The sequence below is a fragment of the Oncorhynchus clarkii genome, chromosome 4, assembly GCF_045791955.1.
Source record: "Oncorhynchus clarkii lewisi isolate Uvic-CL-2024 chromosome 4, UVic_Ocla_1.0, whole genome shotgun sequence".
NCBI classification, from domain to species: Eukaryota; Metazoa; Chordata; class Actinopteri; order Salmoniformes; family Salmonidae; genus Oncorhynchus; species Oncorhynchus clarkii.
In genome coordinates, this window is record NC_092150.1 from 24,548,589 (window position 1) to 24,566,774 (window position 18,186).

Sequence of the window (18,186 nt, forward strand, 5' to 3'; positions counted from 1 at the left end):
GGAAGTGAATGATATTTGCACTCCCCTCCTCTGCCAAGCACAGGCATTAGAAGCAGTCAATGTAGGCCATGTGTATTTGCATGACATTGAAATGAGACGTACAGAAGCTTATGTACATATGGTATGTCACCTGATATGTTAAAATGTCCTGTAACAGTTCTGGGTATTTATGCATAAGGTTTTTTTTTGTACATGAGATTTTCATAAAACACACATACAGGCTGTGATGTCCCTGACAATGTCTCTTTTGGAGCATAAAGTACAGATAAAAACCAAAAAAGAAGTAAATGAAGGACAGAGTTTGGGAAACGCCTGCTGTAGGCTAGGGCCGCTAGAGATCCATACTAAATCCACATTTTCACAGCCAATCATTCCGATTTCTTTATTACACATGCCAGATTTATAATTGTAGAGAAATTTAAAGACCCTTAGCAAACATTGTGAAGTGCTTTGTGTTTGAAGGTGGGGTTAGTTAGCTTATTTCAGAGAGTAGTTAGTTTCACAGTGAATTCCTTTCTGCAGAGTCACTAAATGCTGTATGTTACCTTATTGGGGGGCCCAGACTGTAAGAAAGGGAGAGATGGGGGAGCAGAGTTCATATGGAATGATTTAGTGAGCAGGATGTGGTTTAAAGCAAATTGTGTTTGCTCATTGTTTGCAGCCTGACATTTAAGGAGAAGTGAAATCAGGGAATGGGGTAAGAAAGGAGTTGGCTCTATAGAGATAAGAGGGTCGGTAAAATTAGTAGGATACAGACGGTACACTTTCAACCAGTTTAATTCAATGAGCAATAGAAAACTGAATAAAAACCCTAATGTCAGCTAGCAATGCTGGACAGAATTTCCTCTTGAGACTGAGGTAATTTATTCAAATGATTCTTCCCTTATGACTTCACGCAGCCAGCCAAAATGTTCCTGAATGCAGCCAAGAACACGAGCAGTCTGTTTACCATCACACAATTAGCTAAACCACAAAGTACAACTGCAGTATCCATCAAGCCAAGGCAAGAGTGGTAAATATATGCTCAAGAACAAGGCTTTGGTCTTGATTTAGAAAATAATACCAGCTGTTGACACTGAAATATAAAAAATAAAAAAACACTGCAGTGACATACTGTGCAGCCTTACAATACACTATGAAAATGCTGCTTTGCATGGGTAGGTATTTAAATAGTAAGGTTTACAGAGGAGCATTACTTTCACTGCTGTGCAGTACATCTTTCCCAACAGGCCAGAGGAAATGTCATGGATCTGGGGGTCCGTCGCTGCCTTCCAAAGGTACCGGACATCTGCCACGTGTCCGTGAGAGGTGATCATCTTATCGTAGATACAGGGGTGATAGGGGGCCTTCCCTTCCCCTGAAAAGTAAACATGTTCCTGGGGAGACACCCCCATGGCGTTGGCACAGATGCCCATGAACACATCATCAATGTACAGCGAGGCATTGAGGGACAGAGTGGCCTGGTAGATTTTGGAAGCCACGTCCCCTGAGACAACGTACCCTGCCCCCGCTGTGTAGTCTGGGTAAGAGAGCCACTGGTACATCTCATAAGGCACGTGGTACTTGCTGTCCTTCCGGCGGTTAGGTGGGGCTCCCCTGTGCACGTGGCCCACCCAGAGGTCCTGGGCCCCCTGCTGGATCAGGCCCTGCAGGTAGTGCACCAGGTTGGGCATGTGGACAAAGATGTCGTCGTCGGCTGACATGAGGAAGCGTGCTTGGCTGCAGTAGTTGTGGCTCCAGCGGAACTGCAGCAGCAGTTTGATGGTGAGGTTGTGAAAGGTGTCGACAAAGTCCTGCTGGACCAGGTCCCTATAGACCTGGTCCTCTCCCAGCAGCCTCCTCTGTACATGGCCCCTCTGCTGGGGGTTGGGGTGGACCCCCAGGGCAAACACCACCCTCACGGTGGCCCCCAACTCCCTCTGGGTGTAGGCCTCATTCCCCCAGGTGGCCCGGATGGCCTGCCTCCTCTCCAGGTTCTCTGGGGAAGATTTGACGAACAGCAACAACAGCACTTCATTGCTGTCACATTTGTCATGGTGGTTGATGAGGTACGGGAAGTTGCTCTGACTCTTAGCCTCCCTCTGGCTGATGCCAAAGCTCTTGTTGATGAAGTCGTAGCTGTTGACCAGGTAGCGGTAGGAGTAGGACTTCATATGGCTCACCACATGGTGGTCCAGCTGCTCCCAGCACACCATCAACACAGACAGGACAAAGCACGTCGTCACCAGCTGCACACATTGACATTTTCTGATCCTTCTGAAATTCAAAAACATTCTTCAACCTTCCTACCCTTGCCCCCCCTTTTCTATCTTTTTGTCAAGTCCAATAGGTTGTTGCGTTTGACAGGCTGCTACTTTCACAATTATTCCAAATGATTTGGGAGTGTCTGAGTTCCATCATATTTGCCCAACGGGAGACATGGGCTCCTCAGAGAAATGTTGGTCTTCAGTTAAATTTCATCTCCTCCTGACACCTCTCCACTCTGCTCTCTACTGGGACTGTATTGTTGAGACAATCACGTCTCTAGTCATCACCGTTTTGTGATGTGTCCACACAGTCACAAAGCATTCCACATCATAGGATCTGAAAAGAGAAAGACAAAAATATGAACATATCGCACTAATAGGAAATGCATTTGAAATTGTGAGTCAATATTATGTTATTGAGTCATTCTGAGGAAGTGAATGAAACTGCTAGATGTGCTTGATCCATCACGCCGGCTAAACCCGGTAAGTACTTTTGAGGTTATTACAACAGGGCTAAAGTGCGAAAACCGCAGGGCAGCGTCAATCAAGCATGCTTATTCTGTCCAACCTGGAACGAGGCATCCATCCTCACGTCCCCAAGGTAGGCTACCCAAACAGCAACAACAGCCGTGGGTCGAGCAATCGCATTTAGTCCACAATGCGTGGACAGTCCAAATGCAATATTGATTGTAGACCTATAAATACAGACTGGTAACGTGGCTTTTCAATCAACCTACTCACCGGGGTGAAAGAACAACAGTAAGGCTGAAGGCGAAATTGTAACTTTTCTCATATTCCAACGATTCCAAACTGAAGAAACAAAGCTGCCAAAACACGTATGCTCAGAGCTCCCTACAAAAAAATTCCCTTGCTTTGAAGACTTTTTGCAAATCCAATCAGTTTTCTACCTTGATTCAACATCACATTACATTTTTTTGTTGAAATAACGAAACAATGTTGATTCAACAAGTTTTTTGCACAATGGGATGTAGGCCTATTGCTGAGAAATGTATTAATTTAAATTATAACAGAAATACCTTTATTTACGTATGTATTCAGACCGTTTGCTATGAGACTCAAAATTGAGCTCAGGTGCATCCTGTTTCCTTTGATCATCCTTGATATGTTTCTACAACTTGATTGGAATTCAGCTGTGGTAAGTTCAATTGATTGGACATGATTTGGCTAGGCACATACCTATCTATATAATGTCCCACAATTGACAGTGCATGTCAGAGCAAAAAAACAAGCCATGAGGTTGAAGGAATTGTCTGTAGGCACAGATCTGGGGAAGAGTACCAAAAAATGTCTGCAGCATTGAAGGTCCCCAAGAACACAGTGGCCTCCATCATCCTTAAATGGAGGAAGTTTGGAACCACCAAGACTCTTCCTAGAGCAGGCCGCCCGGGCCAAACTGAGCAATGGGGGGAGATGGGTCTTGGTCAGGGAGGTGACCAAGAACCCAATGGTCACTCTGACAGAGCTCCAGAGTTCCTCTGTGGAGATGGGAGAATCTTCAAGAAGGACAACCATCTCTGCAGCACTCCACCAATCAGGCCTTTATGTTAGAGTGGCCAGACGGAAACCAATTCTCAATAAAAGGCACATGACAGCCCACTTGGAGTTTGCCAAAAGGCACCTAAAGTACTCACAGACCATGAGAAACAAGATTTTCTAGTCTGATAAAACCAAGGATGCCAAGCGTCACGTCTGGAGGAAACCTGGCACCATCTCCACAGTAAAGCATGGTGGGGACAGCATCAGGCTGTGGGGATGTTTTTCGTCGGCAGGGACTGGGACACTAGTCAGGATCAAGAGAAATATGAACGGAGCAAAGTACAGAGAGATCCTTGATGAAAACCTGCTCCAGAGCGCTCAGGACCTCAGACTGGAGTGAAGGTTAACCTTCCAACAGGACAACGACCCTAAGCACACAACCAAGACAACGCAAGAGTGGCTTCGGGCCAAATCTCCGAATGTCCTTGAGTGGCCCAGCTATAGCCTGGACTTAGGTGTTTCAACAAAGTACTGAGTAAAGGGTCTGAATACTTATGTTAATATGATATTTCTGTTTTATTTTATTCATTTGAAAAAAAGTTCTATAAACCTGTTTTTGCTTTGGCGTTATTATGGGGTATTGTGTGTAGATTGAGGACAATACAGTGCACCGACGTGGCCCACTATCAAAGACTGTGGACTCTCCTTCTCCGTGGCCGTCGTGAGTGAAACATTTAAACGTGTTAACCCTCGCAAGGCTGCCGGCCCAGACGGCATCCCTAGCCGCGTCCTCAGAGCAAGTGCAGACCAGCTGGCTGGTGTGTTTACGGAAATATTCAGTCAATCCCTATCCCAGTTTGTTGTCCCCACATGCTTCAAGATGGCCATGGTGGTGCTTTGAGAGACTAGTCAAGGATAATTTCACCTCTACCTTACCTGTCACCTTAGACCCACTTCAATTCGCTTACCGCCCCAATAGGTCCACAGACGATGCAATCGCCATCACACCGCATACTGCCCTATCCCATCTGGACAAGAGGAATAGCTATGTAAGAATGCTGTTCATTGACTACAGCTCAGCATTCAACACCATAGTGCCCTCCAAACTCATCATTAAGCTTGAGACTCTGGGTCTCGACCCCGCCCTGTGCAACTGGGTCTTGGACTTCCTGACAGGAAGGAAACATCATCTCCACTCTACTGTTCTTAAACACTGGGGCCCCACAAGGGTGCGTTCCCAGCCCCCTCCTGTACTCCCTGTTCACCCACGACTGCGTGGCAATGCACGCCTCCAGCTCAATCATCAAGTTTATAGAAGACACAACAGTGGTAGGCTTGATTACCAACAACGACGAGACAGCCTACAAGAAGGAGGTGAGGGCAGTGGAGTGTGGTGTCAGGGAAATAACCTCTTACTGAATGTCATCATCAAGAGATGATTGTGGACTTCAGGAAACAGCAGAGGAAGCACCCCCCTATCCACACCGATGGGACAGCAGTGGAGAAGGTGGAAAGTTTAAATTCTGTGGTGTACATATCACCGACAAACTGAAATGGTCCACACACACAGACAGTGTGGTGAAGAAGTTGCAACAGCGCCTCTTCAACTTCAGGAGGCTAAGGAAATGTGGCTTGTCACCGAAAACCCTCACTAACTTTTACAGGTGTATAATTGAGAGCATCCTTTTGTGCTGTATCACCGCCTGGTACGGCAACTGCACCGCCAACAACCGCAAGGCTCTGCAGAGGGTGGTGCGGTCTGCATAATGCATTACAGGGGGCAAATTACCTGCCCTCCAGGACACCTACAACACCCGATGTCACAGGAAGGCAAAAAAGATAATCGAAGACAATAACCACTCAAGCCACAGCCTGTTCACCCCGCTTCCATCCAGAAGGCGAGGTCAGTACAGGTGCATCAAAGCTGGGACAGAGAGATTGAAAAACAACTTCTATCTCAAGGCCATCAGATAGTTAAACACCACTAGCACAGAGAGCCGGCTGCCTACCTACCTACCTGCAAGCCTAAATAAGTCACATAATAAGTTGCAAGGAGTCACTCTGTGTCCAATAATAGTGTTTAACATGATTTTTTGAATGACTACCTCATATCTGTACCCCACACATACAATTATCTATAAGGTCCCTCCTTCGAGCAGTCAATTTCAAACACGGATTCAACCACAATGACCAGGGAGGTTTTCCAATGCCTCGCAAAGAAGGGCACCTATTGGTAGAAAAAAAAGAAGCAGACATTGAATATCCCTTTGAGCATGGTGAAGTTATTAATTACACTTTGGATGGTGTATCAAAACAAGCTACAGGCGTCATTCCCAACTCCGTTGCCAGAGAGGAAGGAATTTCATGGACTTTACGATGGTGCCAATGATGACTTTAAAACAGTTTTAATAGTTTAATGGCTGTGATAGGAGAAAACTAAGGATGGATCAACAACTTTGTAGTTACTCCACAATACTAACCTAATTGACAGAGTGAAAGGAACGAAGCCTGTACAGAAAAAAATTATCCCAAACATGCATCGTGTTTTCAACAAGGCCCCAAAAATGTGGCAAAGCAATTATCTTTTTGTCCTGAATATAAAGTGTTAAGTTTGGGGCAAATCGAATACATCACATTACTGAGTACCACTCTCCATATTTTCAAGCATAGTGGTAACTGTATCATGTTATGGGTATGCTTGTAATCGTAGAAGACTGGGGAGTTTTTCAGGATAAAATTAGAAGTAGAATGGAGGTTAGCACAGGCAAGTTCTTTGAGTACCTGGTTGTCTGCTTTCCACTAGACACTGAGAGATGAATTCACCTTTTCAACACAACAATAACCTAAAACAAATCTACACTGGAGTTGCTTACCAAGAAAACAGTGAATGTTCCTGAGTGGCCGAGTTACAGTTTTTACTTAAATATACTTGAAAATCTATGGCAAAACCTGAAAATGGTTGTCTAGCAATGACCAACAACCAATTTGACAGACCCTAAAGAATTTTGAAAAGAATAATGGGCAAATGTTGCACAATCCAGTTGTGGGAAGCTCTTAGAGACTCACCCAGAAAGATCCACAGCTGTAATCACTGCCAATGATGCTTCTACAAAGTAGTGACTCAGTGAGTATTAAATTAATACATTCACAACTTGTTTTCACTTTGTCATTATGGTGTATCGTGTGTAGATGGGTGAGAGAAAAACAAATATGTTTACCATTTTGAATTCAGGCTGTAACACAACAACATGTGGAATAAGTCCAGTGGTAGGAATACTTTCTGAAGGCCCTCCATCCCATTGTGCTCTATCTCTGAAAGGATGATGGAAAATCCTCAGTGTTTATCTGTCAGAGTCCATCCTCTGTAGATGCTTGTTCACAGTGTGAAGTATCTTAACCCTCTCAACCGTATAGCGGTAGTTGCCGAATCTTTTGTGAATGAATGCATAAGCCAACCCAGCGAAAGTTCAATAATGGAGGGGCTTTAAACTAACAGAGTGCATGGAATTGCTGAGGTCTGTACAAAACAGTCATCATGACAAAACAAAATCATTACAGCAGCAGATTTAGGCAGTGGCCCACAACAATGAGCAGCCCTGACAGCATGCATCAGATAACCTTGTGTCAATACCATGATGGCCATCTATCCAACAGTCACAACGCAAATAACATTCAACTCCCAATTAGAATTTCCTCCCATGTCTGGGTGTCACATATCAGTGTCAATAAGAGGTAGAAATCAGATTGTTGTTTACTTTCTAGGTTATTGTAATCACAAAAGGTTGCATTTGTTTGGTTGACATTTTAGTAATTGTGAATATTCCTGACCAAAACAACAAGAATATACACTATACATACAAAAGTATGTGGACACCCCTTCAAATTAGTAGATTTGGCTATTTCAGCCACACCCATTGCTGACAGGTACAGTGCCTTGCGAAAGTATTCGGCCCCCTTGAACTTTGCGACCTTTTGCCACATTTCAGGCTTCAAACATAAAGATATAAAACTGTATTTTTTTGTGAAGAATCAACAACGAGTGGGACACAATCATGAAGTGGAACGACATTTATTGGATATTTCAAACTTTTTTAACAAATCAAAAACTGAAAAATTGGGCGTGTAAAATTATTCAGCCCCTTTACTTTCAGTGCAACTCTCTCCAGAAGTTCAGTGAGGATCTCTGAATGATCCAATGTTGACCTAAATGACTAATGATGATAAATACAATCCACCTGTGTGTAATCAAGTCTCCGTATAAATGCACCTGCACTGTGATAGTCTCAGAGGTCCGTTAAAAGCGCAGAGAGCATCATGAAGAACAAAGAACACACCAGGCAGGTCCGAGATACTGTTGTGAAGAAGTTTAAAGCCGGATTTGGATACAAAAAGATTTCCCAAGCTTTAAACATCCCAAGGAGCACTGTGCAAGCGATAATATTGAAATGGAAGGAGTATCAGACCACTGCAAATCTACCAAGACCTGGCCGTCCCTCTAAACTTTCAGCTCATACAAGGAGAAGACTGATCAGAGATGCAGCCAAGAGGCCCATGATCACTCTGGATGAACTGCAGAGATCTACAGCTGAGGTGGGAGACTCTGTCCATAGGACAACAATCAGTTGTATATTGCACAAATCTGGCCTTTATGGAAGAGTGGCAAGAAGAAAGCCATTTCTTAAAGATATCCATAAAAAGTGTCGTTTAAAGTTTGCCACAAGCCACCTGGGAGACACACCAAACATGTGGAAGAAGGTGCTCTGGTCAGATGAAACCAAAATTGAACTTTTTGGCAACAATGCAAAACGTTATGTTTTGCATAAAAGCAACACAGCTGAACACACCATCCCCACTGTCAAACATGGTGGTGGCAGCATCATGGTTTGGGCCTGCTTTTCTTCAGCAGGGACAGGGAAGATGGTTAAAATTGATGGGAAGATGGATGGAGCCAAATACAGGACCATTCTGGAAGAAAACCTGATGGAGTCTGCAAAAGACCTGAGACTGGGACGGAGATTTGTCTTCCAACAAGACAATGATCCAAAACATAAAGCAAAATCTACAATGGAATGGTTCAAAAATAAACATATCCAGGTGTTAGAATGGCCAAGTCAAAGTCCAGACCTGAATCCAATCGAGAATCTGTGGAAAGAACTGAAAACTGCTGTTCACAAATGCTCTCCATCCAACCTCACTGAGCTCGAGCTGTTTTGCAAGGAGGAATGGGAAAAAATGTCAGTCTCTCGATGTGCAAAACTGATAGAGACATTCCCCAAGCGACTTACAGCTGTAATCGCAGCAAAAGGTGGCGCTACAAAGTATTAACTTAAGGGGGCTGAATAATTTTGCACGCCCAATTTTTCCGTTTTTGATTTGTTAAAAAAGTTTGAAATATCCAATAAATGTCGTTCCACTACATGATTGTGTCCCACTTGTTATTGATTCTTCACAAAAAAATACAGTTTTATATCTTTATGTTTGAAGCCTGAAATGTGGCAAACGGTCGCAAAGTTCAAGGGGGCCGAATACTTTCGCAAGGCACTGTATATAAAATCAAGCACACAGCCATGCAATCTCCATAGACAAAGATTGGCAGGAGATTGATCTTACTGAAGAGCTCAGTGACTTTCAACGTGGCACCGTCATAGGATGCTACCTTTCCAACAAGTCAGTTTGTCAAATTTCTGCCATGCTAGAGCTTCAACTATAAGTCCTGTTATTGTGAAGTGGAAATTTCTTGGAGGAACACCGGCTCAGCTGCAAAGTGATAGGCTACACAAGCTCACAGAATGGGACCGCCGAGTGCTGAAGCGCGTAGCACTTAAAAATCGTCTGTCCTCACTTGCAACACTCACTACCGAGTTCCAAAGATCAACATGCGCAATGCTCATCGTCGGCTCGAGTGGTGTAAAGCTCGCCACCATTGGACTCTGGAGCAGTGGAAACGTGCTTTCTGGAGTGATGAATCACGCTTTACCATCTGGCAGTCCGACTGACAAATCTGGGTTTGGTGGATGCCAGGACAACACTACCTGCCCAAAAGCATAGTGTCAAATGTAAAGTTTGGTGGAGGAGGAATAATGGTCTGGGGCTGTTTTTCATGGTTCGGGCTAGGCCCCTTAGCTCTAGTGAAGGGAAATATTAATGTTACAGCATACAATGACATTCCAGACGATTCTGTGCTTCCAACTTTGTGGCAACAGTTTGGGGAAGGCCCTTTCCTGTTTCAGCATGGCAATGCCCTTGTGCACAAAGCGAGGTCCATACAGAAATGGTTTGTCGAGAGAACTTGACTGGCCTATACAGAGCTCTGACCTCAGCCCCGTCAAACTCCTTTGGGATGAATTGTGGCTGAATGGTAGCAAGTTCCGCAGCAATGTTCAAACATCGAGTGGAAAGCCTTCCCAGAAGAGTGGAGGCTGTTATAGCAGCAAAGGGGGGACCAACTCCATATTAATGCCCATGATTTTAGAATGAGCTTTTCAATGAGCAGGTGTCCACATACTTTTGGTCATGTACTGTATTTTCTCTCTCAAAACTATTTAAAACAGAAGTTCACCATAGCGTTATTATAGGCTACAACGTGTAATATATTTTAAATGATAGGCCTAGTGCAGGGGTGGGCAACAAACGGCCCTGAGCTTATTCAGGGGAGGTTTTTTATTTTTTAATTGGGGGGAGGGTGGGGATTTATTATAAAAAATACAGGCCAATCTTGAACATCTAAATCTTGAATTTATTGCCCACCTCTAGACTAGTGAAACATTCATCCCTACCGATGCAAACCTATTCATTGATCAATGACTTGTACAGCCAACTGTCCCCATGAAGTTCCTTTGAAAGTGGGAAAAATCTTTGAGCCAGCCTCCCAGAATATAAGTCCAAGAATGTAAACTCTTGGAGACATGAATGTGGTTTATTAATCATCAGCTCAACAATGGTTTGAGAATGCAGTAGATATCTATAGAGAAGTATAAACAACTACAGTTTTGTGCTAAATTGGGCTCTAAGTAAGTTCAGATAGTCAGATTAAAACACAATAGAATAGGCAGATAAGAACACCTAAATGGAGTTATTTTTTTGTGTTAGCAGATTTTTTTTTATTCCATAAATTACCATATCATTGTTGAGTCAAAAGAAAATATTGAATTCTGTTAAATTTGTGTCTATTGTTTTAAAACCTACCAAGAGGGTTAGGTTCCAATTCCATGAAAGGGTGTTGGCCTCTCCCCTCCTTTCTCCCCTTCATCCCTGCGATGATTCTACCGTTAGCTGTTATCTCACTACAGGCTAACTGTAAAAGCAGTGTGAATTCAGGAGTGCGACATGAGCATAGATTTATTTTTAGTTTTTCACAGTCTGACTTTTCTTTCTCAAACCCTCTACTGAAAGTCAACACCTTTTTGCTTTGAGCAGCTTAAGTTAATATAGTCTTTCAGCTAGCGCATACAATCCCCCCACCACCTCCCTCTCCTCTCCCAGATCACTTACCAGCCTGTGAGAGTTCCATCCACGTGTTGCTGGGAAAAGTACAGAAAACTACTCTCCCCTGCCCCTCTTTTCCTGTAGATGAGCACTCTCTCTCCCTCTTTCTCTCCCTCTCTCTCTCTCCTTCTCGCTCTCTCTTTCCCCTCTGTGTGTAAGGAATGGCAGCATCAGCCCCCAGCCGCCTGCCTGCCTCCCAGTGGTTTTCTCCTGCCTGAGCTGTTCTGTCTGTACGTCTCTACGCTATGTGACTGTGAAAAACTGAGAGAGCAGAATGGGAGCGGGGGAGGAAACCGCTGGGCTAGAGGGGGAAAGCTCAGCCCCTGTACCTCCCCTCTCATTGCCTGCCTCAGCTGAGTCAGTCTGATCCTCTCTCTGCGTTATCATATTAGTGAAGCCAACCAGTAGGAGTGAAGCTGGATCATATGCCAGAATGACAGAGCTTGGAATTTGTGTCATCTGAGTTACATCAGCTACTACAAATCCTGCACAATAAAGGTAATTCGGTGTTCCCGAGGGTCACATTAGGAGAGGGTTTGCACAGGGGCAAACTCTGGCATTGTTTTCTAGTACATGATATGTATACATTATTTGTTTTATATAGTTATTGCATTGTTTTTCTGTTGGAGGAGGTTATCTTTGCTCCCCGACTTAATTCTAGGCACACAGAGGTGTGTGGAGATCTAAGCTATTTTATGCACTAATACCTTAGCTAGTGTTGCTGGAAGCAACATGAGGGAGGATGGCAGAGTATGTATCATTAAACACTCCACTAGGGTGCTCAATAAAAATGATTTGACCTAGGAGCACAAATAACAGGCTAGGCACATGGCGTCATGGAACAGTTTCCCTCCAGGGTTTCAATCAAGGCATCTCTGTCCATAATATTTATTTGCATGATGCTGCCCTATCTTCCAAAATCGATATTCACAGATCTTATTGCGTTGGGACTTAGGAGGCAGTCACCTATGATATAACAGATGCTTGCCTCTGTGAGATTGGCGGGGCCTTTGGAGGAGCTTTATTGACCTATAAAATGTGACCATACATCAAACACCACTCAGTGTCTCGATGGGCTCGTGATGGCACATAAAAATCAAGACCTCAGAACTCATACAAATGTGCACATTAAAGGGGCCATTAAAGTCTGGAAATGTTAGCTTTGCTCAAGATGGTTGGTTTTATGACAACTTCCTCTGTTAATTCTCCAAAGGTCTTATTTCCTCCCTTGTACCTCCTATCTGGGGTGATGTACTGTTGTCTTTAGCAGAGCCTCTTTTGAGTTTGTACAATAACCCGATGACGATGTTGATGGTCATTTAGAACTTTGACAAAGCACTTAGTGTATGAGAGGCAGTTGATGTCCTCATTATGGGTTTCATTAATCTATCTGCATTGACAAATACGACTAAAGGGCTTCTCTGTATTTGTTGTGTATTGACGGATCCTGTATTTTTCCTCCCCAGACACATCATGAATGAGCTGATTGAAACTGAGAGGCTGTACGTCGAGGAGCTGCAGAGCATCATGGAGGTGCGTTTGTTACTTTAATTGGCTCTCTCGTGACATGTGAAACGCTGCCAGTTAGTGGCAATAATGTCAAGGAGACAGTAGAGAAAGCGCTCCTTTCTCTGTTTACTGCACCTAGGGAAAATTAAACCCTGTTCTAAAAATCGAATTGACCGCCAGTGTAAATGTTGCATTAGATCTGCCCATTTCAGAATGCCGTGTGAACTTTTGTTGAACTTAAAATGTGCTGTCTTTATTGATTAGATTAGTCATTAGGCTACTCAAACTGTCAGTGGTTGATTGAAGTTCATATCATGTTCATTCAAGTGTTATGTGTAAAGCCATGTGGAGGACAGGATTTGATTGGGTTCAGATTATCAAAGAAGTGTTGACATTATCATTGTTTTCACTGAGCCGTCACTCATTAGCTTTGAATGTGATTTTCTTCTCCAGGGATATGCTGCCGAGCTGGACAACACAGAGCTTTCCCCCCTCATCCCCGCAGCCCTGGAGAACAAGAAAGATGTACTGTTTGGCAATCTCCCAGAAATATATGAATTTCACAACAGGTGACCTAATTTCCTCTGTCTCGTTCTAAATTACATTTCCATATTCAGTGAGTTGACAAATGTGCCTGCGATGTCAAAATAAAAAAGGATTGGCATGGTACCCATTCCCCCTGCCACATGACAATCCTGAGAGATAGCCTTCATCCTCTCACTGGTCTCCCATTGCTAACAACTTCTCTTGACCTGACCTGTGTTTAACACATTCCTACTATGCATTCTTTGGCTGCAAGCACTCACATGGAACAACTGGTTATTTTATTTTCTCTCACAGCTTGGGAAGTTTTCCCCCCATTCTTCACTGGAAGCTATATATATAGAACACATTGTACCGCTATGTCAACTATGAAGGCTCCAAATAACATTCATCATCACCAGAAGAGTATGCTACAAAGCAGAATCAATAAGTTAAGGCGTCCGCATGCTTCCCACCCGGAACACTTCGTGCATATACTGTATTATGACGAGATTTTGTGACGTTTGTTTCGGTCTTCGGCAAGGGTTTTTCGGCTGTTCGTGCGCGTAACATTTTTTATGGATGCAAGTCGAAGTTCTGAAGCTGAAGTTTTACGCCCCTTCGTCGGTTATTGGTCAACAGTAGGGAATCTTCAATTAAGTGTTTGTCATACAACTATAGATACTAAATACTGTACCAAACATCCTAGTTAGATGTAAAACTGCACGACTAAGATCTCTTTGGCAAAAACATCCAAATGAATGACAGATTTCTTGAGTTATTTTAGATTAATACTGACTACGGCGTCTCAACATGGACAAACAGTACTATTGCTGCTTTTTTCTCGTTTTTCAAGCGAATGTGGAAGGTATGCGAGCGCACTCGTTCTGTTCGCCTAGCCGAGTTCGCCAGCCTAACTGAAGCATGCAGAAAGAAGCCTTTAGCCAGCTAACTTTTATATCTACTGATTGATTTTCTGGTTTATTAGGAAAGCTAAACTGTGTACTTTTAGTTGTTGGGTCAATCAGACCATGCATATTTCAAGCTTATCTTTTTATTTACATTTTTATCATATTTTATTTAGGTAAGTTAACTGGCAGAGTCGTTGAACTTGCTTTGTAAAATACCTCTGTGCAAGAAGTAAAAAATAAACAAACATCCTGCATTGTGATTGGCTGAGAGAGCTCAATTGACAGTGGGCCCTGTATTGTCTTTGGGGTTTTGTATTCTAGGCGTGACGCCCCATGTGTTGGACACCCATTGTTCTGCAAGGCCCTGTGATCACTCCCTCTCAGGTGGGGTTAGGTTACAGTGAGAGGGGCAAACAAAAGGTTCCACAGGGACCCATAGAGCTCCACGCCACATGGGCATTCAATATTATGCAGACACATTCATGTGAACATGTCCCTTCACCTCCGCTTTTCCAGTTTGTCCATATTTCTAATACAATGACAATATCCATAACACATAGATATCAGATATGTCAACATTTCAGTGCCAGGGTTTTAGCTCTTCATTTCATTATATGTGGATAATTTCTGTTGTATAATGTTTTATCTCTACTCAGCTAAATACTGTCCAGTGTCCATAGCTAAAGGACTTACTGTATTAACTCCGTGGTGTGGAAATGCTTAAGGAGTTAAAACCCAGGACAAACCCCCAAGCATGATACTAATGGGACACTCATTGGGAAGGCTCAGGGTTCAGTAGGTTAATTCAAAGTCAACTGCAGGGCCCCACAAAAATCCCAACCTTGTTGTTCAGACTGGCATCCATGGCTTCCATACCTTTACACATCATAGACGTTCCAAACAGAAGTGCACAGACTCTGTCTACCAGCTACAATTTCCCAACATCCTCTTAACTTCCCAGCATAGGAAATGGCAATCTGATGAATGTGCAATTGTATCCAATGTTATACGTTACTTTATGTACCTTGTAAGGGGTCAACAGGAAATGTGTTGAACTTTTTAATTGAGTTGACTTCATCCTTCTTGTTCGCAGGACATTTTTCAAAGAGCTTGAAAATTGCATGGAAAGGCCAGAATTGGTAGGGACCTGCTTTTTGAAAAGGGTGAGTTCCTTGTGTTGATGTCATTTGAAGACTGAAGGCCGTTACTGTGCTGTTATGTTGCATTGCTAAGTGTCTGTCTCTCTCCAGAAAGAAGAGCTGCAGATCTATGAGAAGTATTGTCAGAACAAGCCTCGATCAGAGGCACTGTGGAGACAGTGTGGAGACAGCCTGTTCTTCCAGGTGACTCCCCTTCCTTGGGTGTCTAAGTGTTGTCATAGTTATGATATAGCATTCCACTGTATAATGGTGTCAGTTTACATTAAAGGGATACTGTGAGAACCTTGTTCTACTTCCCCAGAGTCAGATGAACTTGTGGATACCATTCTTATGTCTCTGCATGCAGTATGAAGTTACGCTACCGTAAATGTAGTTACGCTGTACATGTAGACTTTCAGTCATTGCGCTCATGCTAGTTAGCATTGGCTTTTGAAACTATCGCTAAATTCCTTCATACTGAACGCAGAGACATACAAATGGAATCCACAAGTTCATGTGATTCTGGGTAAGTGGATTAAATGCCGGAAGTTTGCAGTATCCCTTTAAGCAACATGTCAATGGAAAAACATACATTTCCTGTTGTTTAGGGTTCGGATTTGGCTTGACAGACAGTGCATTCGGAAAGTATTCAGACCCCTTGACTTAAACCACTTTTCCCCCTTTTTTTTACATTACAGCCTTATTCTAAAATGGATTAAATAGTTTTTGTTCCCCCTCAATCTACACACAATACTCCATGATGAAAACAGTTTTTTAGAAAATTTTACAAATGTATTAAAAATAAACACGGAGATCACATTTACATAATTATTCAGACCCTTTACTCAGTACTTTGTTGAAGCACCTTTGGTAGCGATTACAGCCTAGAGTCTTCTTGGGTATGACACTGCAAGCTTGGCACACCTTTCTTCTCTGTAGATCATTGTTCTCTGCAGATCCTCTCAAGCTCTGTCAGGTTGGATGGGGAGCGTCGCTACACAGCTACTTTCAGGTCTCTCCAGAGATGTTCGATCGGGTTGAAGTCCGGGCTCTGGCTGGACCACTCAGGGACATTCAGAGACTTGTCCCGAAGCCACACCTGCGTTGTCATGGCTGTGTGCTTAGGGTTGTTGTCCTGTTAGATGGTGAATCTTCACCCCAGTCTGAGGTCCTGAGCGATCTGGTGCAGGATCTCTCTGTACTTTGCGCCGTTCATCTTTCCTTCGATCATGACTAGTCTCCCAGTCCCTGCCACTGAGAAACATCCCCTCAGCAGGATGCTGCCACCACCATGCTTCACTGTAGGGATGGTGCCAGGTTTCCTAAAAAATGTTATGCTTGGCATTCAGACCAGATAATCTTGTTTCTCATGGTCTGAGAGTCTTTAGGGGCCTTTTGGCAAACTCATTTGGCTGTCATGTGAGTGGCTTCCGTCTGGACACTCTAACATAAAGGCCTGATTGGTGGAGTGCTGCAGAGATAGTTGTCCTTCTGGAAGATTCTCCCATCTCCACAGAGGAACTCTGGAGCTCTGTCAGAGTGTCCATCGGGTTCTTGGTCACCTCCCTGACCAAGGCCCTTCTCCCTTGATTGCTCAGTTTAGCCAGACGGCCAACTCTAGGAAGAGTCTTGGTGGTTCCAAACTTCTTCCATTTAAGGATGATGGAGGCCACCGTGTTCTTGGGAACCTTCAATGGTGCAGACATTTTGTGGTATCCTTCCCCAGATCTGTGCCTCGACACAATTCTGTCTCTGAGCTTTACAGACCATTCCTTCAACCTCATGGCTTGGTTTTTGCATTGACTTGCACTGTCAACTGTGGGACTTTACATAGACAGGTGTGTGCCTTTCCAAATCATGTCCAGTCAATTGAATTTACCACAGGTGGAATCTCAAGGATGATCAATGGAAAGAGCATGTGCTCAATTTGGAGTCTCATAGCAAAGGGTCTGAATACTTATGTAAATAAGGTATTTCTGTTTTTTTATTTGTAATAAATGTGCAAACATTTCTTAACCTGTTTTCGCTTTGTCATTATGGGGTATTGTGTGTAGATGGATGAGAATTATATTTATATTTTCAATCCATTTTTAGAATAAGTCTGTAACGTACCAAAATGTGGAACAAATCAAGGGGTCTCAATACTTTCTGAATGCACTGTAAATGATTGCAACAGGAAACATTCTATGATGTTTATTACTGCAGGAATGTCAGAAGAAGCTGGACCACAAACTCTCCCTGGATGCTTATTTACTCAAGCCTGTGCAGAGGATCACCAAGTACCAGCTGATGGTCAAGGCAAGTTTATCACTGAGGTTAATATTTCACTTCAGCACTATACAATCACAGGCTTATTCAAATTTTAGAGCAACACACAGATAACAGATAAGATGTAAATGTCTTCACTGCTCAAACATCCTCCTTCACTGCCTAAGGGCTAACATGCAAAGCACTTCCTTCAGACTGATCTAATTTGAAGACCTTGACTCTCAAGCAGAGGAGGCTGGTGAGAGGAACTAAGATACATTATTTATCCCACTTGGCTTTGTCCTGACCCGGCTCTGTTTCCTTTCTAGGAGATGCTGAAATGCAGTAAGAACCAGGAGGGTACTGCTGAATTGGAGGAGGCCCTTGCCACAATGCTGGACATCATCAAGTCTGTCAATGACTCCATGCATCAAATTGCCATAACGGGATTCGAGGTCAGTAGTTTCAAGTTTTATTAGTTGTCAAAATGGACACGAGATGCATCGTATGCACACCGTCCAATGAAATGGTTACTTGCAGGTTCCTTCTTGACAATGAAAAAAACAACAAGAAATAATAAAGCATAACAATACGAACATAAAGTAAATGGCTCAATAGAATATAATAAAT

General features: G+C 43.3%; 2 protein-coding genes across 26 annotated transcripts in view; one reads left to right on the top strand and one right to left on the bottom strand.

Annotated features, from left to right (window-relative positions):
• LOC139406630 (guanine nucleotide exchange factor DBS-like) overlaps window positions 1-18,186 on the top strand; it is a 69,859-nt gene that overhangs the window by 31,885 nt on the left and 19,788 nt on the right. For all 25 annotated transcript variants that reach the window (XM_071149459.1, XM_071149441.1, XM_071149461.1 and 22 more), the window contains exons 16-21: window positions 12,695-12,761; window positions 13,191-13,306; window positions 15,264-15,333; window positions 15,421-15,513; window positions 17,515-17,607; window positions 17,886-18,011. In XM_071149459.1, the coding sequence (XP_071005560.1) occupies window positions 12,695-12,761; window positions 13,191-13,306; window positions 15,264-15,333; window positions 15,421-15,513; window positions 17,515-17,607; window positions 17,886-18,011 (565 nt within the window). The remainder of the gene's footprint in view (window positions 1-12,694; window positions 12,762-13,190; window positions 13,307-15,263; window positions 15,334-15,420; window positions 15,514-17,514; window positions 17,608-17,885; window positions 18,012-18,186) is intronic.
• Window positions 1,091-11,489, bottom strand: LOC139406633 (lactosylceramide 1,3-N-acetyl-beta-D-glucosaminyltransferase A-like). The gene is made up of 2 exons (XM_071149466.1): window positions 11,235-11,489; window positions 1,091-2,583 (listed from the first exon to the last, which is right to left on the bottom strand). Exon 2 carries the CDS (start codon window positions 2,271-2,273, stop codon window positions 1,134-1,136), a length of 1,140 nt encoding a protein of 379 aa, XP_071005567.1. The 5' UTR covers window positions 2,274-2,583; window positions 11,235-11,489; the 3' UTR covers window positions 1,091-1,133.

What these genes read in the sequence shown, in the direction of transcription:
- LOC139406633 (XM_071149466.1), bottom strand. Translation starts at nt 2,273, where the DNA reads ATGTTTTTGAATTTCAGAAGGATCAGAAAATGTCAATGTGTGCAGCTG.